General features: G+C 43.2%; 1 protein-coding gene across 1 annotated transcript; it reads left to right on the forward strand.

Moving 5' to 3' along the window:
• The first annotated feature begins 22 nt into the window (after positions 1-22).
• On the forward strand, positions 23-24,176 carry LOC102445649 (betaine--homocysteine S-methyltransferase 1). Its single transcript, XM_006119143.5, has 8 exons — positions 23-144; positions 3,269-3,401; positions 13,065-13,183; positions 14,862-15,053; positions 16,341-16,488; positions 17,187-17,369; positions 21,302-21,530; positions 23,806-24,176. The coding sequence occupies exons 1-8, from the start codon at positions 100-102 to the stop codon at positions 23,996-23,998; spliced, it is 1,242 nt and encodes a 413-aa protein (XP_006119205.1). The 5' UTR covers positions 23-99; the 3' UTR covers positions 23,999-24,176.

The raw sequence follows: 24,176 nt of genomic DNA on the forward strand, positions 1-24,176 counted from the left end.
GCGCTCGGCAGGACCCACCCCCATCCCGCCTCTCCTCCAGGGCTATAAAGGGGCGGGCTGGGCTCGCACGGCTCTGTACGCTCCGAGCGCCCCGGAAAGATGCAGGCGCCACCTGTGGCAGAGAGCCGCCAGCACGCCAAGAAGGTAAATGCCCCGGGACTCGCGCCTGGCTGCAAGTCCCCAGCCCGCGCCGTGCGGTAGATAGCAGCAGCGTGTGACTGTCATAGATTGCGACAGCGCCTGTCGGACCTGCCACCCATAGAGATTGCTCCTCGGTCTCAAATCCTGTCTCCTGCCGCGCCCCGGGGCGAAAGGGTTTGTGTCCGCAAGGAAGTGGCAGGGTCAGAGCGTGGTGCTGTTCTCAGAGTACGATTTTGCCCGCCCACACTTTTGCATGACGCTTTCATTTCCCCCTCCGTCCCGCCGCCGGGCACTAGCAGCGGCCCCGCGAGTGGGAGCCAGGGATAGTGCCGCCCATGGTACCTCGGCGAAGCGACCCTGTTTGTTCCAGCACCGCGCCGTCTCCACACTTTGCAAGTGAGGGGCTCAAGCCCTTAGCGGCTGCTTCTCCTAGGGCACAGGGCCGTGTCTAAATTGGCACTTTCCAGCGCGGCCGCTTTCTCGCTCAGGGGTGTGAAAAAACAAGTGACAGCGCTGTAAAGTGCTAATGTAAACAGACTGTTAACACTTTTACGTGCTGTAACTTGCTGCATGGGGGGCGTGCTTTTTCACACCCTGATAGTAAGTTACCGGGCAGTCACTTACCAGAATTTGCAATGCTGCTCTATCCCAGAACAGTGGTCTTCAACTTTTTTTCATTTGTGGACCCCTAAAACATTTCAGATGGGGGTATGGAGGAACCCTTTTGGGAAATCTTAGACATAGTCTGCAGACCCCCAGAAGACCCTGGACCACAAGCTGAAAACTACTGAAGGGGACTTTTCCACAAATAGGTAGATACAGACAAAAATTAAAGAGCTTTAGAGGGGTAGCCCAGTTAGTCAGTAACAGGAAAAACTTAAATAGTTAATCTGATAGCACTTTAAAGACTAACAAAATATGTAGATGGTATCATGAGCTTTCATGGGCACAGCCCACTTCTTATCTGAAGAATATTTCATATTAACATGTACAAGGTACTTTGTAGTGGATTTAACTAATGCATGATGTGAAATATACATTCAAAGTTTCCTTCTCTAGAAAGCCTTGGTCCACTCCATTTAAACTTTTGAAATGAACTCCACAGCCAAAGCTTCCTTGGCAGACCATGAGACCCAGATTATGGTAGTCAACATGTCAGATTTACTCTAGATCATCAGGGACCCCAAAGTACTCCAAGGAGTCTGTGATTCATGTCCAGGGCTGATCAGCTCCTCCCTATCCCTTCTAGTGCCTCCTGCAGGCCACTAATCAATTCCTCCCCCTTTCTAACAGTGTCTCCTGCACTTTGAAGAACAGCTGTTCTGCAGTGTGCAGGAGGCACTGTGAAGGGAAGGTGAGAAGCATGGACAGTATGCACTGGGGAAGGGGTGAAAAGAAGCAAGGGAGGTGAACAGGAATGGGAAGAAGTGGGTGGGGCCTTGGGAGAAGTGGTAGAGTGGAGGTGAGGCCTGAACTTCAGTGGAGTTTGAGCACCTGGGAGAGAAAATTAGAAGTCTGTGAGTCTGTGAAGAAATGAGGGTCCTTGGGTTGCTAAAGATTGAGAATCACTGCTTGAGATTGCTTGGCCAGACCCATTCTGGGCATTCAGTTATTAATTTGCAAACAGTCTGATTTTAATTGGAGCATTATCAGGCACAGTGCATAAACAAATCATTTTTAAAAACAGCAGGGACAATGCATTGTTTGTTCATTTATTTTAAAAATGTAATTTTAGTCTGAAATATTTATGCTAATGGTATATAAGTGAATGTTCTTACAGTGTATATTTTAGAATAAAGTTAATATGAGAGCCTACTCAGATCTCTATCAAAGCTGTGCTGAGAAATTATTCTTTCTATATGCAATTTATGCAATGTGTGGATCAGTGAAGCGCTCATTACAGAAGTTTTGCTTTATATCTCTCAAAGAGAAAAATCTATCAAAGGGCAGAGATTAAAAAGTAGAAAAAGTGCCAATGGCTTTCAAACCACACACAACTGTACATCAACAAAGCTTTAATTTTCCTCTAGGGCTTAGATACTTCTGCATAAAACAATAAACTGCATTACGCCATTTGAAAGGGGCTAGATACGGAGGGTAAAGTAACTAGCCTTAATTGCAATAACGTTGAACTCCAACTCCCATGGCTGTGTAGCCATTGTGAAAAAAATGTCTGTATTTTATTGAAAAATAAGATGGATCCAAATCTAATATGAAGATCCAAATCTAATATGAAGAATCTAATATGTAGGGATATTGTGCAGTAGCGGTCCACGTATTAGAAATGTTTAGGTACATATACCAATGAGAGGAATACGAGACATCTAATATTTTCAGATACAACCAATGCAATATTATCTTGCTCCAATATTATTCAAATTAGAAAAGAAAACTATATGTATTTTCTTTGCACAACCTTACAATTCAAGACAAGAAGCAGGGCATAATAACCTGATATCTTTTAAAACTTCTGAGCTGTGCAAAATGGGCAAGGTTCTCTTTCATTTTTACAATGTGTGTGAACAAACCAACCCAGTGAAAAGAATTTACACAGAAAACTGAGATGTGTGTCAATAAAATATTACATGCATGCTTTTTAGCTGAGACATGATACCCATAGTTGTGTCATTTTGTACCACAAGATACTTGTGTTGTAGCATTGCCTTGGTGACCTTTATCACAACTGAAGAGTAAATGAGTTACTAAAAATACCTGTGACACTAGTGTTTCTCTTCCAAAAGTTAACAAAGCTTTTGGGATTTCAACTATTTATTTTCAAAGGAATACAGGTGGGCTTCTGATTTGGGGTAATGTGCATTTTTCCAATTTTTAATAAAATTGTGCTCATAGTTGGGAGACCAGGTACTATATGTATGCTTAATATAATAAAATCCTATGCTTTTTGAAAACTGATCTTTTGCCATTATTTAAGTCTGAAACATGTTTTAAATAAATGGAATAACATTTTTATTGCTGCTGCCACTGTTTTTCTGATTGCAATAGCCTCAGAAATATGCTTGGTTTTTTTAAACAAAATATGACAAAGTCTTTATCTTGAGAAGTGTGTAGCGTACACAACTATAGTACATAGCTACCATTCATCAACTTTTCCTCCTGTATCATTCAGGGTATTCTAGAACGGCTAGATGCTGGAGAAATTGTGATTGGAGATGGAGGCTTTGTGATAGCTCTTGAAAAGAGAGGTTATGTAAAAGCTGGACCCTGGACTCCAGAAGCTGCAGTAGAATATCCAGAAGCAGGTCAGTCTTATCAAGAAACTGTAATCATGTGAAAATTGTAAAAATCTTTGACTGTATATAATAAATTACATATGTTTATTTAATAGAATTATTAGTAGGTTTTTAAATACAAGTATTGAAACAGCTGCTTGATTATTTAAGACTCATGCACCTTTGCAATAGTGGGGATATTTTAGGAGTTTCGTATTGCCTTAAAGTGATACAGTTTGTTTAATGCCTACAAGAAATTAGAGGCTTTTCATAATTAATGTAAGGACTTAGAGATCTTTTCATATAAGATTTGCTCCACTGTAAAATGAGAAAAAATGAAAGCCTATAAAAACATAAGAAATGCCAAGGTAGAACAGGCCAGATATTTTCTCTCTGACAATGGCTAATGCAACATACATCAGAGGATGGTGTAATCTCCTTTTGTTTTCCCCAAAATGCACTAATGCATTAATTAATGGAGTAATTAATTCTCTGCCCTGCGGCAGAATTTCCTCCTGACCTAGCAAGTGATCATCTTCTGCCTCAAAGCATGAGGACTGAAAATTATAGTATAACAAGTGTAATGTAGATGCTATTATCTATTTATATATGAAATCTTTTCTAGAAACTTAATCATCCTTATAACATCCTGTGGCAGCATGTTCCACAAGCCTATTTACATTGGGTCGAAAAGTATTTCCTTTTATTCTTTTTAAATGTAGTGCCCTTAAATTGAATGCAAGAAATAGGAATACCAGAGAAATCTTTTTTATAACAGTAGTTACCGTATTTTCCGGCGTATAAGGCAACTGGGCGTATAAGACGACCCCCTAATTTTCTAGTTAAAACATAGGTTTTCGCCTATACTCGCCGTATAAGACAACCCCCCCTTAAGAGGCCAACCGGCAGCGCCCCAGCTGCTCTGCCCCAGGGTCCACAACAAAAGCCTGGTCTGCTGGGGGGGGGGGGGCGCACTAGCTGTGCCCCCCCCCCCCAGCAGACCAGGGACACGGGGAGCAAAGCCGCAGCGGGGTGCCGCGCCTCTGAGGCTTTGCTCTGGCAAAGCCTCAGAGGCGCGGGACCCCGCCGTTTTTGCGGCTTTGCTCCCGGTGCCCCTGGTCTGCTGGGGACCATCTCCAGCAGACCAGGGACACTGGGAGCAAAGCCGCAGCTGCGGTGGGGTCCCGCGCCTCTGAGGCTTTTCCAGAGCAAAACAGGCAGGTAGTTCGAACTATGGGGCATTTAAAAATGGCAGCGCCTGGGAACATGCAAATGAAGCCCAGGATATTTAAATCCCAGGCTTCATTTGCAAGTTCGAATGCCTACATTAGCCACCCTAGTTCGAACTAGGGTGGCAGTGTAGACATACCCTATGGTGCTACAGGACCACTCATTGTTTTCTAAGTTTTTTTAAGTTACAGACTAACATGGCTACCCCTTTGAGACTTTTGTGTACAGTTTGTGTTGGATCTCAGGACTGGAGCAGAGCCTGCCTTGTTACAGGCTCATCATAAGAATGTCCTTATGAACAAATTAGATAAAATATTAAGATTCTATTAGACTTCAAAAAGTGTTCTGTTTTTTTCCTGTTCCCAGGTCATATGAGGCTGTATAGGTAAATATCTTTATAACTATGATGATAAATTTTATCTAACGGTACATCTAGACAGTGGGGCTATTTTGGGACACTTCCAGCGTCTTTTAAACGTGCCCACTATTTTGAAATATTTTTTAAAATAACGGGCCACTATTTCATCATCCCCATAACCCTCATTCCACAAGAGTTAAGGGATGTGTTGAAATAGTGTGTTATTTCGAAATTTGGCACTGTGTAAATGCGCCAAATTTTGAAATAAGCTATTTTGAAATAAGATATGCAATTTTTGTAGGAAAAATTGCATATCTTATTTTGAGTTTAGGGTGCTAGATGCACCCTCAGAGGAAAGTCTTGTCTTAAAAAACTTGTTGTCTTTCTCTAGCCATCTTCGATTTCTTTAATCTCATCTGATGATAGAGTATATTGCTTAGGAATTGTCTATTAGTAGACATTTGAGTGGGAAGGGCTAGACCAGTGGTTCCCAATCTTTTTGATACTGGGGACCAGTAAACCCATTCACAAGCTTTTGGAGGATCGGTAACATTTATTTGCATATTTGCGTATTCACTAAGCAAATTATGAATAAGCAAATAAATTGTTTCTGGTTCTCCCAAAGCCCCCACAGCCAACAGGAGTGGGCCCGGTCGACTGCCCTGGGTGGTTTCCTGACCCAAACCCCGAGGTATCTACTTCACCCCCATTTGGGACCAGTACAATTAGAAGGTCCCTCTGAAGCCCTGGTAGGTGACTTGGCTTGTATGGGCCCTGGAGATCGGGTGAGTAGTCCCGTGTCTTCTCCCCCAGTCGTGTCTGCGTTTGTGGATGAAACCGTGGGCCTCACTCTGCCCCGGGGTATGTTGCTGTCCCTACCTGTCTGGCGGGTTGTTCCGCCCCCCCTCCTGACTCCAATCCCGGTCACTTTATCGGCCAGTGCTGGCTCCCCGGGCTGCATCTGGTGCCGGGTGTTCTGCGTCGGTGTGCACAGCGCACGGCCTTCTCCCTAGGTCCTAGCACCCGCCGGATCTAGCCCTGCTGCCCGGGAGCATGCCCAGCAGAGATGCCGCAGCGGCAGGCTCTCTCCCAATAATTGTGAACGAACATTTTTGTGAGGGCCAGTATTTTTTTTCTAAAGACCAGTACTGGGCCGCAGACCACACTTTGGGAAATGCTGGGCTAGACTATTCTGCGAAGGATCTAACAACCTAAAATTGTGCTTCGGGCTGAGAACCAAACCTTTTCTCATATGATGCTTCAGAAGCAACTAGAAGATATGAAGCTGCTTCTGTACTTAGTGACTTCTCAAAAGTTGCTGAGTTGCTTGACTTCCTCTGATAATGCTTTATATTAAGGGAACCTGTACAAATAGCTTAAATGATGTTGATAATTGGTTAATATATATATTTTTAAAATTGATTAACCAGGGCTTAAAATAGACTATGATATTTGCTATTAATAAGCTGAAAGCCTATTACCTCATGTCTATAACATTTAATAATCCTTTATATACTATTTATAAGTTATTCCTTTAATATGAAGTGTGAACATTTCCTCTTCTGTACAATATAGTGCCTCCTCCGCACTGCCTACTTTTGCTCCTGCACATTATATGATCAAGTTACGCAGAAATTAGGTGTGGAAAGTAGAGGAAGCAGCTGGCTGGGCCAGCTGGTATGAACTGCTTCAGAGCTATCAAATCCTTCCTACCTTATAAGAAGAGCAGATACGAGATGGAGGTTCTGAAAAGGGAGTAGGGGAGGAAAAATAATTGAGAAAGAGAATATGAGGACTAAGAAAAGGAGAACATGGGGCAGGGTAGGTAACCGAGAGGGAAAGGTTGTTTTTTGGTTTAGGGGAGGATATTACTTGAGTAGATATTAAGGAGTTCAGAAATGAGCCCTAAATGCCTACAATGTGAGAAATGTGTAAACAACTTAAAATGCTATCATTGTACTGACACTCTTCAAGATCTCTAATAATATTGCTTTGTGATTTGTGCAAGGTCACATTTTGTCCACATTGTGGGCTGAAATGAAAAATGATATGACTGAATTGTATAATGACAAACTTTAAAAACAAAGCACATCTTTAGCTACTGTACCTCAACTATAAGTATAACTACCAATTTCATGGTCTAGTTGTGGTACTGCTACCCTTACTTCTACACCGCTTCTGCTGGAGGTGGCACTGGGCAGCTGAAGAGCAGTGGCTGTTGGCCGGGAACCCAGCAATGAAGGCAGAACCACTGCCAGCAGACGTGGAGACCACGAGGAGTAACGGTAGTTCGGACTAGGAAGCCTAGTCCGAATTACCTAGTCCGTGCCGCGTGTAGCCGCGCGGCACGGGGTTTGAACGAGCCGGGATTTAAAAATATCAGCGCCCAGCTTATGCAAATGAAGCCCGGGAAATTCAAATCCCGGGCTTCATTTGCAAGTGCGGTATGCTTACATTACCCTCCTAGTTCGAACTAGGAGGGTAGTGTAGACATACCCTGAAGGAGTGGGGGCTGCTTCAGCCTGGGCCAGGCTGGAGCACACCCCTCCCTTTTTAACTGGTTATACTTAGTGTTTAACTGGTTAACTAATTAAATGGGATTTTACATCCCTAGTTTCTGACCAGTGCCTAAATGATGTAGCCTCTCTAAATATTGATAAATTTAACTTCCTGCTGATTCCTTACCTGGTTGTTTGGGCTATTCATCCAGTTTGCTTATTTACAAAACTTTTTTTAATAGCTTACCAACTCCTTGATTTTTGTGAACTTTCCACTCTGCTGGGGATGCCCAATCATAAACAAGGAGCACCTGAAGCCCATGGAAAGAGGGAGGTAAAACAAGTCACACATTATTAAAGAGCTGTAAGAGAATGTGTGGGCTCTCTCTTAGGCTATGTCAACACAGCAACGTTATTTTGGAATAAATGGCATTATTCTGAAATAACAAAGAGCGTGACTACACTGTGTGACGGACCAGGCCGGGTCTGGGCACAGCTGAGGGTGTCCACTCATGGCGAATTGCTCAAAAACTAGGGCTCCTTACAGCCCCAGACTGGAGACTGTTCCCAAACAGGTCATAAACCAGTCACACAGAGTGCTTCAGCTGCCAATTCAACCAGCTGGGAGCCTTAGGAGCAAAACCCCTCAGACATCCCAGCTCTCCCTGTGCCACAATCAGCCCCGGGCCTTACATACAGGTGAGAGGTTATAGAACCCAATCTCACCTACCCCGAATGGGTTCTTCCAGTCCCAAGAAACCAGCCACAGTTCCCAGTCAATTTACACTTTGGATCTTACCCACAAGATCACGCTGGGCCAATTCTTTAGAATCTAAAATCTAAAGGTTTATTAATAAAAGAAAAAAGGTTGATAATAAGGTTGTTAAGGAGAATACACTATGGCGGTGTCTAGACTGCATCCCTTGTCCGTAAAAGGGATGCAAATTAGACACATCGCAATTGCAAATGAAGCGGGGATTTAAATCCCCCCCGCTTCATTTGCATAAACATGGCTGCTGCTTTTTTCCGGCTCAGAGCTTTGCTGGAAAAAAGCGCCAGTCTAGACGGGGACGGGGATCTTTCGGAAAACAAAGCCTTTTCCAAAAGATCCCTTATTCCTCTTAAAAAAAGGAATAAGGGATCTTTCGGAAAAGGCTTTATTTTCCGAAAGATCCCCGTCTAGACTGGCGCTTTTTTCCGGCAAAGCTTTGAGCCGGAAAAACGCAGCAGCCATGTTTATGCAAGTGAAATGGGGGTATTTAAATCCCCGCTTCATTTGCAATTGCGATGTGTCTAATTTGCATCCCTTTCACGGAAAAGGGATGCAGTCTAGACACAGCCTACATGTATCAAATCACCAAGTTCTGGATGCAGGCGCTCAGCAGAGATGTTATAAACTGCTATCTTAAAAGTCTCTGGTGTACATCCTATGTCAGGTCAACAATTCTTCCCGGCTCACTGTTCCTCGCAAGTCTGCATCTGGAATCAGTAGCAGAACTGAAGGCAAACTGGAGTCCACCTCATGGTATTTTATATCCATCCCTGATATCTTCTGAGCTGGAGCAGGTCACATGGCCCAGTGACCTATCCCTGTGTCCCATGTCAGGAGTCATGATATTGGCTGGTTTGCAGCCTAGATACATTCCTCAGATGTGTATTGGCCTCTCTGAGAGCCTTGTCCCTGGAGCCTTGCTAATTAGCATAGTCACTGACTGAACATTCCTGGCCTATTGCTCTGTCTCAGACAGAGAATCTTCCAGCATCAACATAGAGAACATATTTATAACTCCACATACAGATATTATGCAAGTACATAAATAATATACATAAAATCAGTAGAACATAAGCTTTCATTTGACATCTCACATGGCCCCCTTTGTACAGACTTTCATAGAATCATAGAATACTAGGACTGGAAGGGACCTCGAGAGGTCATCAAGTCCAGTCCCCTGCCCTCATGGCAGGACCAAATACTGTCTAGACCATCCCTGATAGACATTTATCTAACCTACTCTTAACTATCTCCAGAGATGGGGATTCCACAACCTCCCTGGGCAATTTATTCCAGTGTTTGACCACCCTGACAGTTAGGAACTTTTTCCTAATGTCCAACCTAAACCTCCCTTGCTGCAGTTTAAGCCCACTGCTTCTTGTTCTATCCTCAGAGGCCAAGATGAACACGTTTTCTCCCTCCTCCTTATGACACCCTTTTAGATACCTGAAAACGGCTATCATGTCCCTCCCCAGTCTTCTCTTTTCCAAACTAAAAACCCAATTCTTTCAGCCTTCCTTCATAGGTCATGTTCTCCAGACCTTTAATCATTCTTGTTGCTCTTCTCTGGACCCTCTCCAATTTCTCCACATCTTTCTTGAAATGCGGTGCCCAGAACTGGACACAATACTCCAACTGAGGCCTAACCGGCGCAGAGTAGAGCAGAAGAATGACTTCTCGTGTCTTGCTCACACCACACCTGTTAATGCATCCCAGAATCATGTTTGCTTTTTTTGCAACAGCATCACACTGCTGACTCATATTCAGCTTGTGGTCCACTATAATCCCTAGATCCCATTCTGCTGTACTCCTTCCTAGACGGTGGCTTCCCATTCTGTACGTGTGAAACTGATTGTTTCTTCCTAAGTGGAGCACTTTACATTTGTCTTTATTAAACTTCATCCTGTTTACCTCAGACCATTTCTCCAATTTGTCCATATTGGGGCAAACACCTCCCCCCCTTATGGGTGCAGCAGTGATGTGGCTTCTCCCTTTAAAATCCAGTAACATGACACACTGCAAGCCATTATTTTGATATAATGACAAGCTGGAGGACTTCTTACTCCGACTCCGGTAACCCTATTTTACAAGGAGTAAGGGAAGTCGAAGGAAAAGTATTGTTTCTTCAACTTCATGCTGTGTAGACAGTGCCAAAAACCAAATTAGGCTATTTCAACTTAAGCTACGCAATTGATATAGCTCAGCTTGTATAGTTTAATTTGACTTTAGCCCTGCTTTGTAGACGCACCTTTACTGACCCACACTCTTAGCAGAAGTTGGAACCCTTTAGGAAGACTCTGTTTAAGTCTTCCTGACAGGTCATTGACGCATGAAAGATACAAAAGACATATGAATGCGCTGACTACAGGAGCCTATCTAGAGATTCTGAAGCTCCACTGTATTAAGAAACTTTAGGATCAGCCAAGCCCACAAAGGCTTGGCTGGGCTTTTGTGTTATTTTTAAAATAAAGTTAACACCAAAAAAAGCCCTCAGAAGGGCATTTTGAACCCCTACAGCATGTGTTGACTCCTTTAGAGTACAGTAAGATTTCCACCAGCTCACATGAGGAAGAAAATCTATTTTATCCTAAAACATAGGCATCAGCAGAAGAGAGTGTGCTCTAGAGTGACTACTGTTTGAGCTGGCTCTGGGTTAGAAACCTGTCCTTGAAAATTGTGTTTTCTCGTGCTCATATAGAGTTGGCTAATGAATGAGGTTGTCTATCAACAATGTAATATAATAGCAAAGGCTTTTAAAAAAACATTCAAAACATCTGCCTTGGAAAGAGACATTTGAATAGTGTTACGATATACCTTTATAAAAATCCAAGGGATTGAGTGTCTCAGCTTTGGCTATGGGATACAGAGGCTTACACTTATTCCTACTATTTCATATTTACTAGGGAGGTGGTCTTCCAAAAGAAAGTACTGTCTGTCTGATTGCTATTTAGTGGACTGTGTGTTAAATAAATTGTTAATCTCTGTTCACCGCCGATAACAATTGTAGCACCCTGAGCGGACGCCCTCTGCTGCCTGCTTCCTCTTGTCCAACAGGCGCCAGAACTGGCTGCTTGCTGTGGTGGCTGGTGAGGGCAGGCAGGTGGTGACTAATTATATGTTGTCTCTGCTGCCCACCCATTGGCCCTTTACATGCTCCCCCTCTCACTGTCCTCTTTCTGCTGTGTCCCTTCACCCCTCAGTTCTGCTGCTCCTCCATATTTCCCCCTTCTGATATGTCCTGCTCCCAGCACTGTGCAGAGAACCAGCCCTTGGTATGACCATTCATCTCACCAACAGACTGACTAAAAGGCTCCTTCCTCCCCTCTGTGTCTGTCTGGGCTGGCAGCTGTGGAAAGCTCAAGACCCTCTGGCCCAGGATGTCATCCAGGAGCTGCGAAACCCTGCATGTGTCAAAGCCCCCCCACAGCACTGGCAGAGGAAAGTTTCTCTGCCCCTCAGCTTCCTCCTTGCCACTCCAGAGCTTAGCTGTTTCCAACTTGTTTGCACCCTGACCTTGCAGGCTCTGCAGCAGCAGGCTCTGCAGCAGCCCTCTCCCCACGCCACCCACTGCAGGCAGGGTCGTAGCACCCTCTTTACGTGCTTCCCTGCCCTAGTTCCTGCCTTAAGGGAATACTGGGCTGCTTTGTCCCCTGAGCACCTTCCCTTGCTGAGACACCTATCTGGCAAAGTTGGCTGAATCCCCTTCAGTCAAGTTCCCTGGGTAACCTCTTCCTGCCCATACTGTAGTCAGGGGACAGAAGTGGCTGGATTATGTTATGGCCAGGAGCAGCTTGGAGCTGTTGGCTGCCTTTCTATGGGCAGGAAGGGCAAGCTGCATCTAGCCATGGGAGAGTGGGGTGAGGAGGAGGGAAGAGATGTTCTCTGCAAAGAAATGGGCCAAGTCATCCCTACCCCAACCCCCCTGTAATTGGAAGCAGCTCCTATCCCTTCCTTTCTGCACAGTCCTGAAAGAAAGTTGCTGGCCATATTCTAGTGTGAATCCTCACAGAAATCAGAGGGGCTTGTGATCCTGCATGCCCCCCACATGTTGTCTCGAAGATGCAGTGCCAAGCATCAGGAGAGGCGAGTCTATCCCAGGGGCCCAGGCATGGAGGGAGGGGAGGGAGAGGCATTACCTTGAAGATAAAAAGGCTCCAGCTACTCAGTATTTCTTTTTAACAAAGGCTCTTTTTAACAAATTGCCATTGACCTCACTTGAATATGAATGTTTTTACCAGGCATCTTGTATTCAGCATAGGGAAATATGGTCACCATATTTCTAGTATGTTTTATTTGGGTTTCAGCTGGCAGTGCTTGAACATACAAAATGCCTGACTGCAGTGCTGTCAAATTCTGGGGTACATGCCGGAATGTCAATTCAGTGGCTACAACTTGGGAGCTCTGCAGTATAGTCTACAGCAAAAGATAGGCATGGTACCAAATACCCAGTGTGTGAGTGAGCTTACTAGCAGGGTAACTGTTGGGTACAATGTCCTCAATGGTTGACCAGACAGATCACTGCATGTCATCACCACCTCACTGAAAACTTACTATCTCAACAGAAGCTGTTTGACTGGCCAACGAGACTGAATTGTCTGCTTCCCTCTATAAATTGTCCCTCCACATTGAAGTAAATTGACAGAAAAGGTGTCAGCATGTGCTGCACATTATAGTTGCTCCAAAGCTCAGGGGTACTATTAATTCAGAATCTTTCCTAAGCAAAAAATAACGTATAGAAACCTAAGATCCAATAAACATGTAACAGTGCAGACAGGTGCTAAAATGGTAACAACCATAAACTTTTCTTTTTGCTTTTTTTTTAAAATACCTTGCAGTTCGTCAACTCCATCGGGAATTCCTCAGAGCTGGATCAAATGTTTTACAGACATTCAGCTTTTATGCCAGCGAAGATAAATTAGAGAATAGGGGCAACTACGTAGCTGAGAAAATATCTGTGAGTAAAACACGGGTTTTAATGGTGATCTGTAGAAAATAGATATTTTTTTCTGGTTTGAACACACAGGCATTATTGCTTCTTTTTACAAATTGTCAAAGTTAATTTAGCCATATTCAGGGGCACTGAAATAACATTTCCAGTCAAATTTGGGGGGACTTTATGATGTTTTTGGTCTGAAGTGATAGGAAGGATCTCCTGTTTACAATGAAAAAGGGAAAAAATCCAAATGTGGATAGTTGTAAGAAGAGGGAGAAGGAATGCTACTAAGTCACCTTTTTATCCAACTTAAGGAACATAGTTTATTTTGAGTTATCTTAAATGGGATACATTAAGGACCAAATCCACAAACAGCAAGATCAGTGATAGCAGGGAATTCTTCAGCATCTGGAGAAGCAACACAATCTCAAGAAACTATGACGATTCTCAGAGAAAATATGCAAATAACAAATATGAACAAAATATGTGCAAAGAGCATATAATCTACAACAGAGCAATAGTCAGTAGATCCAAAATACTGATTTGGTCATAAATCTTACCCCCTCTTTAAGTAAAGAGGGGCCCTGATAATAGCAGAACTACTATGATTTGCTGCACAGGGAAGGAGAAGGATATTGTGAGCCCCTAGGGTTAGTAGTGTGGGTGTGGGCTCCAGCTCAGAGCTCTGAAACAGCCTGTATAGCAAATCTTTTGGGAATTGAAGGTTTGCCATTATGTGGTTCCTCTCATTCTTCTCCCTGCCAAAGTGGCCACATTGCTTTCTCAAGCCTTTGATAAGCGGAGAAGATTTTCTGAAAGAAAGAAATTCCTCAACCCCATGCCCATGGAGATCTCTGTGCCCTGAGAAGTTATCCCGGTTAAGTACTAGGGCAGTATTTGGGGCTTAATTTAAAAAATCAAGGTTACCCTAAGCCTCTGCATGTATCAGAATGACCTATTTAGCTCTATTCTTATACCACATCATCTGTCATCAGGTCTTGATCACTTAGGGTATGTCTACAGTTGATTCCTCCTTCAAGGGAGGAATGCAAATGTAGACATCCGAAATTGCAAATAAAGTGGGGATTTAAATATCCTGTGCTTCATTTGCATAATTGCAGACTGCCACTTTTCCACAATAGTGCTACTTTGGGACATCAAACTCGGTCCTCGCAGGGTTATTTCGAGAGAAAATACTTCCCTCAAAATAATCCTTAAACCGAGGCTTCTTCCTCGTAGAAAGAAGTTTACCAATGTAAAAAAAAAAACCTCTCTTCATTCGATTTTTTTTTTTTTAAGAATGTGATTACAGTGTGGAAGTGACTTTTTTTTGAAAAATGACCATTTTTCTGAAAAAACTGCAGTGTAGACAAACCCAGAAAGATCCCAACCTGGAAGTGCCTTAAAATAGAGTGGCTATACATTATTCTATGATCAGAATGCATTCAAATGACTTTGTTTCTAACATTACTGTAATCATTTTTTTCTTATATTCTTCCTATCTCCATTAATATGATGCCCATATTTATCTATTCTTTTATTAATTCATGCAGATCAACGTGATTGATTTTGAAAAACTCATGTTTAAGATTTCAAACTAAAGTCATTATGGTTCCTAGGACTCTCATTTTTTCTCCTGAAATGCAGGAATATCTGTAATAAATAATCATTATTGATGTAGTCTGTTTTCCTGTTTCAGAGCCAGAGTGTGAATGAAGCTGCTTGTGACATTGCAAAGGAAGTGGCTAAAGAAGGAGATGCTTTGGTAGCTGGAGGAGTTAGTCAAACACCATCATACCTGAGTGGCAAGGATGAAGTTGGGGTTAAAGCAATTTTTCAAAAGCAGTTAGAGGTCTTTGTCAAAAAGAATGTGGACTTCTTAATTGCAGAGGTAAATCCAACTGTAAAGAAACTAAGTGCCTTCCATTTATTTAATTTGACAGCTGGTCAGATTTCCTTAGAATTGAAGTCTTCATTCAGTTTTTTGGGAATTCAGACATATGTTTATTTCTCCCTTTAAAATTTGCTACTGTGCTGATATGTAAATAGTAGCAGATATATTTTAAAAAAATATAACGCTGGCAGGCATTGCAGTGTAATGTGCAATTGAGGCCCTATGCCCAAATCTCTATTCCAGCCAAGCTTAGCTCTGTGCAGGAATGAAGGAAGAGGGTGATGGTCTTTACCTCACTTTTGCCTCTCCACATACTTTGGGTGCCTTCTCTACTACCATCGTAAATTACAGCAACCTTAAGACTAGTCTAACTTGTACTGTGCTACTCATGATCCTTGAGAACAGCTGGATACAGCGGTGCTCCACACATAGTTCCATTCTCCTGGCCTCATTCCAGCACATCCTCTGAGGGGATGAAATGGAACTGACTGGGGAAAACCCTATGTCAGCAGCATTCTTTGTGGGGAATGTCTGTTGCCTTAACAGCTACTTTATGCTGCCAGACTGTCGTAAAGGGGCCATAGAACAAGACAGAATGAAGAATTGAGCCCTTTGTCTTCATTTGCAGCTAAATCCAGAGAGGTACAAAGCTCTTCCCATTCCTGTTGACTTCAATTGGAGTGGCAGATAGTATTGGCCTGTAATACTTCAAATGATGCTGATGACTGTCCTGGGTATTCCTTGTGGAATTGGGATCTTTTGTGAATATTCAGGGCCAGATTGTGGCCACACAGGAGCATAAGGAAGCATAACACTTTCCTCCTATCTTCGCTCCAGTGTAGTCTCCCCATATTTCCACTGCAAGTTTGGAATGCAGACATATGGTAGTGAATGGAGACAAGGAAGGAGCAAAAAAGAGCAGAATTGGTTGGATAGGAGGGTTAATAATTCCTTCTGGCACTAACTAATACCAAATTACCATTCACTTGGAGCAAGGGGGAATAGGGAAAGAATCATGCCTTGGAGGCATAGTTCTTTCTTTGGGGTGCTGTGTGCAGCCATTTACTGAGAGCAAATTGTACAAACATAATCGCAGCCACAGTACCAAAAGTTGGAGGTCTACTAAATCTGGAGTAACTTCTGAAGTCAATAGTTAATGCCAATGTAGATGAAAGAAAACTCAGGCCCTGAGATATACCGTGGAGAAATAGAGATTAAAAAGTGTGTAACACTTACGCTGGGTCCTCATGCACAAGAAAATAGATTAGATTTATTTTTTTTCAGTATTTTGAACATGTTGAAGAAGCAGTATGGGCCGTTGAAACCTTAAAAGTATCTGGAAAACCAGTTGCAGCTACCATGTGCATTGGTCCAGAGGGAGACTTGCATGGTGTACCACCTGGAGAATGTGCTGTCCAACTGGTTAAAGCTGGTAAGAAACGTCCTCCCCATCTACTCTTAAAATAGATATATTTTAGGAGCATGAGATGAATTGAGGATCCTACTCAAGGAACATAAAAATACACATCTGAACTAGGTAGGTTGATGATTACGATTAATAAATGTAACCATGTTTGCTCTCCCTGCTTAATATCTGTGCATCTCAAGATTCATCTAGCAAAACAGGGTGCATAACCAGGTATCTATGCCTTGATAATCCTTGCCTGGTAGAGTAGAGCACTGGGCCATAACAACTGGCATAAAGTTAAGCAGTCATAAGACTGCTCAGCTTGGGCTGCTGAAGCTGTGCCAGGATCACTGGGGGTACAAAGATGGGCTAAAGCTGCTGGCTGTTGGCTGGAAAAGTGGGTGGGATGTGTGATACTATTGATGATGGTACTAGTTGGTGGGAAACTAAGAGGTGAGGGAAATAAATGCAGTATGGGTAACATACAGAAAAGACATAGCTTTCCCACTGAAGAATTTGGCGGAACCATGCAAGATTTTAAGAAAGTGTCTCTAGCTTCTGTCCTGCTGCTCGATTCTGCTGTGATAGGCTTATGGTCACACTGTTAGTGTAGAGCTTGAATGCTTTGCTTCAAAAGCACTCTGGCTAGGAACTTAAATTGCTATTAAATCATTGCTCAGTTCCTGGGAAGCAGTGTAACTGAAAAGTTGTCTTTTTCACAGGTGCCTCTATTATTGGAGTGAACTGCCATTTTGACCCAGAGACTTGCCTGAGAACTGTAGAGCTCATGAAAAAGGGCTTAGAGTCTGCTAAATTGAAAGCACACCTGATATCTCAACCACTTGCTTACCATACTCCTGACTGTGGGAAGCAGGGATTCATTGATCTCCCAGAATTTCCTTTTGGTAAGACCAAGACCATTTTAAAATTGGTTTATATTTAGCCAAGATAAAGCTGTACTTCTGTGCAGAATTTCAAATCAAGGAAAGTCAAGAGCAGTTGATATTAACCAAAATGAAAGTTAGAATCACAGAACTGTTGGTTTGGAAGAGATTTTGGAGTCCTCAAAAAATCCAAACCTCTGCATTGAGGCAGAATCAAGAAGTCCTAGACCAGGGATATTCAACTTTGAAAGCCCCAGGGACCACAATGATACTCACAGAACATGCCAAGGGCTGCAACTTAAGTGTGGTTGCATATACATGCCAATATATATGCAAATAGCTTTTTCACACTGACAGGCCTGAATACAAAGATTAAGGCAAGATTACATAACGCACAGTCCCCATTTAAGTCAGTTCTGCTTCATAAATGCAAAGTTCTTCACTTATGTTTATTAAATTTCATAATCTTGAGTTAAGACCATGCTCTTCAATTTATCAAGGACATTTTATATTCTAATCCTCTCCTCCAAAGTGCTTTCACCCTCTCCCAGCTTTGCATCATCTGCAAATTGTATAAGTATACTTACTCTATTTATTTAAAATAATGAATAGTATCAGACCAAGGACTGTGGGAACCCATTAGATACATCCTCCCAGTTTGACAGCAAACCACTCATAACTAGTCTTTGAGGACGGTCTTTCAAACAGTTGTGCACTTGTGTAATGGTAATCTCATCTAGACCACATTTGCTTAGTTTTCTTATGTTATGTCAAAACCCTTACAAAGACAAAATGTCACACTGGCTGCTTATCTCTATCCACCACTGAACTTGTCAAAGAAAGAAATTAGGTTCCATTAAAAAACCACCCTTGCAGGCTATTTTTTCTAATCCTTTTTTTCCCTAGGTGCTTACAAGTTGGCTGTTAAATATTTTGTTCCAGTATCTTTCCAGGCATTGAAGTTAGACTGCCTGATCTATAATTCCCTGTGCCCTCTTTTAAAGATAGCTACTATGTTTGCCCTTCTCTAGGCCTCTGCAACCTCACTTGTTCTCCAAGACCATCACAAATGGTTTCCAGATTGCTTCAGCTAGTTTCTTAAGTACCCTAGGATGAATTTTATCAGGCCCTTCTAACTCAAATACAATTGTTCCAGCACAACCTCCTCAAATGCTTTCTTGTGGAGTTGTCAGGAATTGAAGAAAGCACCAATCCACAAGCCTTGCAATGCCTAGGGATGTAGTGTACAATGTGCACCCAAAACAGGGCTGTTAATGGGCATGCACTATATCAATACAGCTTGTAATGGTTCAGTCATGCTGGTGAAAGGTTCAGTGCTTTAACTGGTTTATGTGCCTGAGTCAGTGGATGTGTGACAAGCATGATTTAGAAAGTGGCAATTGTTGCATCCTTCTACAAGTGCCACTTGTAGGGAAGGATAGAGGTTGAAAACACTCAGGCCCAAGTCTAGCTCCTCGTAGCTCCACTCCTTTTTGAGAGATTATTGCCCCAGGTGGCATTAAGTTCGTACAGTCATACTCACTGAGCATAGGACTGATCTGTAGCAAGGTGTGGTGGGCCCCTCCCGCCTGACCCTTCCGCAGGACCTCTTAAGTCCAAGGCCCTCCAGCCTGAGTCTGAAACACAGTTTAGGGTTGTAGCAGGGACGCATCCCAGGTAGGGGGACCCAGGCCCACCCTACTCCACTGGGTCCCAGCCCAGGGCCCTGTGAGTGACCGGATAGCAGATCACTCCCTCTGTGGGGCAATCCGGCCGAAACATTCTTGGGGCAGGAGAGGCAGTTCCTGCTCCTGCCCTGGGCCACTCCAGTCTCTGGGGCACACCAGCTCGCCTCTGCATCCCCACCAGCCTCTTATGGAGTCTCTGGTGACCGCTGTGCAGGAGCCCTTTTCTCCTCCAGCTGCTACCCCAGACTGAATCCTTCCCCAGGCTTTTATGGTGGAGCTACAGCCTGGGCGTGCTCAGTAGGGCTGCAGGGGAGGGGCCCCTGCAGCCAGGTAACCCTGGCTGGGTCCTGTAGTCTCAGTGCAGGGCCGACACAAAAGGACTGAAGGAAAAGTGAGAGAAGTGAGAAAATTCTCTTGCCCTGCAATTCGTAGAAACTTTAACATTGGGGCAAAGTAGGTACAAAATGCTGGAGTCTGGTCTGTTGGTATTTCACACCCATGTTGCATTATCTTTGCACTCATAAGTATCTTCTATGCCAAGATACAGGCAATGTGTACTAGAGCCCCTTGTGCACTCTGTAGGGATAGGCACAAATGTGTTTATTAAACCACCCTTGGATGTCACTTAACTATTTTCTTCATGTACTGAAGCACCTCATCCTACCTTTCCAATGTCCACTGGAAAAAGGAAAAAGCACTGCCCTGGTGGCTATTCTGTCCTTAGCAATCACAGCTTACATGCGACAGAGCGTCCATATAGTCTGGACGCTCTCTTTTTAAAAAGCATATTTCTTTTTTGATGCACTTTTGCAGTGTGGACGCTCTCTTTTGGAAGTTTTTTCTGAAGGTCTCTTTCGAGAAAAGCTTCTTCCGAAAGAAGCCTGCAGTCTAGACGTAGCCTAAGACTGATTATTCTCCTTCTTTAAATATTTGTTTTTCTTTCTAAAATTGATTTTCATTCTCAGAATATGCCTTTCTTAATCTTCTTTTGTATCTGAATTAGTATCCATCTTGAGTAATTTGCTTGGATGCTATGGATCTCTGCAAGAGGGAAGTGGGAAAAGGAATTCTGCCTCCTTTCTGGGGAGAAGGAGCTTGCTCTAATACCGTCCCATGAGCCTCTTGCTCCAGCAAGGCATCCGCTGTGCAGCCTCCTGAAAACCAACCTCACTCTCATCCAGCACCACCACACTGATTCAGCTGTTACAGGGCCCTCTTGGAATTGGCAGGATTTGTTCTTTTGTTCTTCTCATCTTCCCACTTGTTCCCTCTTGTTTTTCCTGCCTCTTTTTTCCTCTGCACTCCCCATTTTTCTGTCCACTTTTCTTTCTTCCTTTGTTGGTCATCTTCTATCTCTCACCCGCCCCCAAAGTCTTTCTTTTCTCATCCCAATGGCTTTGCTACTCTGCTCACCCTTTCTGCAACAAGAAGGAAAGTGGCTCAGAGAAAAGAAAGTTTTACCCCTCTTCTAAGTCACTTTCACAGAGTGCCTGCTGGAGGGGAAGAGGCAGTTCTACATTGGCTCAGTGCAGCACTTCTAATCCTCTGCAAGTAATTTATGGTTGAGGAAAGAGGGAAGTTGGTCACATCTACATTTCCCCGCCTCATATTCAATAAGCAGAGTAGAAGTTAAACAGGCTGTGGTGTATTTCACCCAGTTGCAGGTCAGTTGATAGCATTGTGATAATAGTAGATTAAAGTAATGACATCTGTTTCTTCAGGCAGCAAGTAGTAATTTGTTGATACTTGTTTCTGAAGTATGGGGATTAACACTGAGTTCCTTAAAGCACCGAGGTGCTGATACTCCATATACACAAGAAGCTGAATAGAGTTAACCACTTATATTATTTTTAAGTGGCACTGACATTTTTTTCAGTAAAGATCACTAAGAAGTTAACTAAATGTGACTAAAGTCTGTATTTTAAGTGTGACCTCTCTGACTTACACTTAAATAACCACCCAGTAGCTGGAAATTGACTTAGGGTTTTGTCAGAGTAGAATTTATCAGTCTCTATCCTTCTGGAACAAGGAAGCTTCTGGCAACAGGATGAGCATTGCAACATGTAAAAGCTAAAATGTAATGAAATATTGCATCAGTAGTGTCTAGCCTGATTAACAGTGTTTAAAATCTTTACTGCAGTAGGCCAATCGTGCCTGTGACATTGTACTTTGCCCATTTGCGAAATTAACTTTAGCTGAAAATGTTACTAAATATCTGTGAAAACTAAGTATTATTGCAGTTAAAGCAAGTGCATATCATTGTAGCTCTGGAACCAAGAATCGTTACCAGATGGGATGTTCAGAAATATGCACGAGAAGCCTATAATCTAGGGATTCGATACATTGGAGGCTGCTGTGGATTTGAGCCTTATCACATCAGAGCAATAGCTGAGGAGCTGGCCACTGAAAGAGGATTTTTGCCACTGGCTTCTGAGAAACATGGTAGCTGGGGTAGTGGTTTGAGCATGCATACCAAACCCTGGGTCAGAGCAAGGTATGTACATTGGCTTGAACAGCACATTAACTATGCCCCATATACAGTAGTCTGTGTTGTCTCATACAGTGAAAAGACTTGATGGCTATGAAGCTTTCAAAGGGTATGTCTACACTACCCTGCTAGTTCGAACTAGCGGGGGTAATGTAGTCATCCGCAGTTGCAAATGAAGCCCGGGATTTGAATTAGGATTAGGCTTCCTAATCCGAACTAGCTGTACTCCTCGTTCCACTAGCTGCACTCCTGTACTCTAATCCACGAGGAGTACAGCTAGTTCGGATTAGGCTTCTAATCCGAACTAGCTACTCCGTGCCGCGTGTAGCCGCGCGGCACGGGGTTCGAACTAGCCGGCATTTAAAAATGGCGCCGGCCGGCTTCATGCAAATGAAGCCCGGGAAATTCAAATCCCGGGCTTCATTTGCAACTGCAGATGACTACATTACCCCCGCTAGTTCGAACTAACGGGGTAGTGTAGACATACCCAAAGAAACTCACATCTATATGTATTACCCAGGGGCAGCAGGTATAATAGGCAGGAGAAGGCACTGTCTTCCCAAACTGCCAGCCTGGCTCCACCCAGACTCCGCCCCCAGAATGCCTACTGTAGGTGTTCTGGGGGTGGAATGTTGCTGCCCCCAAGCACCCATCCCTTCCTGTGCTCTGGGGCCAGGGAAGATGGGACCACATGCTGCCTGCCTTTCCCATTCCCTGGGGCTGGGGAAGCTTGGGCCATGTGCTGGCAGAGGGGGGCTTGGCTCCCATGTGGGTGTACTCTGGTAGAAGGGGTGGGAGTGGGGCTGGAGGCTTGCCTTCCCCAGCCCTATCTTCACCCACCACCCATGGATATTAGCATAACTTCGAAAGCTCAGGTCTAATCTCTAGGGGTGAAATCTTGGCCCCGCTATCTTCAGTGGGGTTAGGATTTCACCTCAGGTCATTTAAACCATCTTTAGGATAAGAAACTGATCCTAGCTTGCCCTTACTGCAGTCCAAAAACTCCCACTGAAATTGAAGGGAGTTTGAGGTCTTCAGACCTAGAGTTATAATATAACACTAGGAAATGGATACTTTTAAAAAAATGTCCATCTTGTATGATATTTTCAGGAAGACATTGTTCCAGCCCCAAGAAGCTTAGCCCTAATATGCTGACTTAAGGTCAGACTAATTAGTTGGTATCCATTAGCTAAAACTGAGGAACATCTTCTAGCCATCTATATGCTAAAACAAAATGTGATCATTTGGACACAAATGTGGGCTATAATAGCTTGTTAGTTCAATTAGAGTAAGGTACTACCATAATGGAGAAAACTTAATGAATGCATGTGCTACTCTTCTATTTCTTCCTCCTTTTCACCAGCACAAATGAATGGGGGGAGAGGTGCTAGTCCCATATTACCTTAAAGATAGCTTGAAGTCTCATGACATTCAAAATTTTCACAGACTTGAATGGCTGCCTTGTAACATGTTAAAATAATTAAATTCTTATACTTTAATGATCTTTAATAGGGTTGCCAATGCTTCCAACTGGATACCGTATGTGGCAATGGCTTCCTGTCTGGGCGAGTTGGCAACCCTAAAATTTATGGGGTCTTTGCAGACTACTTTGACCAGGATTGATCTGGACGTTTGTATTCCTTCCCTCCCATTTAATCCAATTCAATGCACCTATATTGTCATGGGCATCCTGTATACAGGAAACCCCCGAGATGCAACTACCTGAGTTGCGACCCCCCGAACTTACTACCATTTTTGTAAGTGTGGAAGGATCTGAAACCCCCGACTTACATCCTTGGCCTGCATTTATGATGGCACATGATGCCTATCATAAATGAAGGTTCGAGTTACGACGCCCCTGACTTGCGACACTTCCCCAGGAAGTCACGTCGCAAGTCGGGGGCCGACTGTAATAGGTGGGAGAAGGCATTGTTTTTCCCAGCCCTAACTTCACTGACCGCCCATGTTTATCGGTTTTGGGAACATATAACTGGACAGGCCCCTTAGAATGAAGAAAATGTAATATGTTTTGGTTTGGATTAATATGAAAATAATTTACTGGTTTTAGAAATACAGAATTAATGTAGACTGCCTGCCATGCTAATAATACCTATTTGGTGAAGGCATAAATATTTTCCTGTATCCAGACCCTCACACTGAGCTAAAATCTTATGCAAATGAATGAAATTCATCATCAGTTTTTGATCTACAGTTTATTTTAGACTGTAACATTCTCTGAACTTCATTCATTAAAAATATTAAAACATTTATTTCTATTTAGGGCAAGAAAAGAGTACTGGGAGAATTTGTTGCCTGCTTCAGGCAGGCCATACTGTCCTTCAATGTCAAAGCCAGATGGCTGGGGAGTGACCAAAGGAACTGCAGAGCTGATGCAGCAGAAAGAAGCAACAACTGAACAACAGCTGAAAGAGCTCTTTAAGAAACAGAAGTTCAAGTCCAATATAGTAGCTTAAGTATTAGCCTGAAATATGTTTGGAAGACTTCCAAATGTGCTTGTGTCACATAAAGGAACTTATGAAGACAGATATTCACGTATCAGTGTACATGTCATGAAAGAAGTTAAATGCAGGAAGAATGTGATAGCAAATGAGATATCAAATTTTGAGAATAAAACACATTTCTTTAAGACCA

Source organism: Pelodiscus sinensis, chromosome 6 (genome assembly GCF_052426305.1).
Source record: "Pelodiscus sinensis isolate ZL-2025 chromosome 6, ASM5242630v1, whole genome shotgun sequence".
NCBI classification, from domain to species: Eukaryota; Metazoa; Chordata; order Testudines; family Trionychidae; genus Pelodiscus; species Pelodiscus sinensis.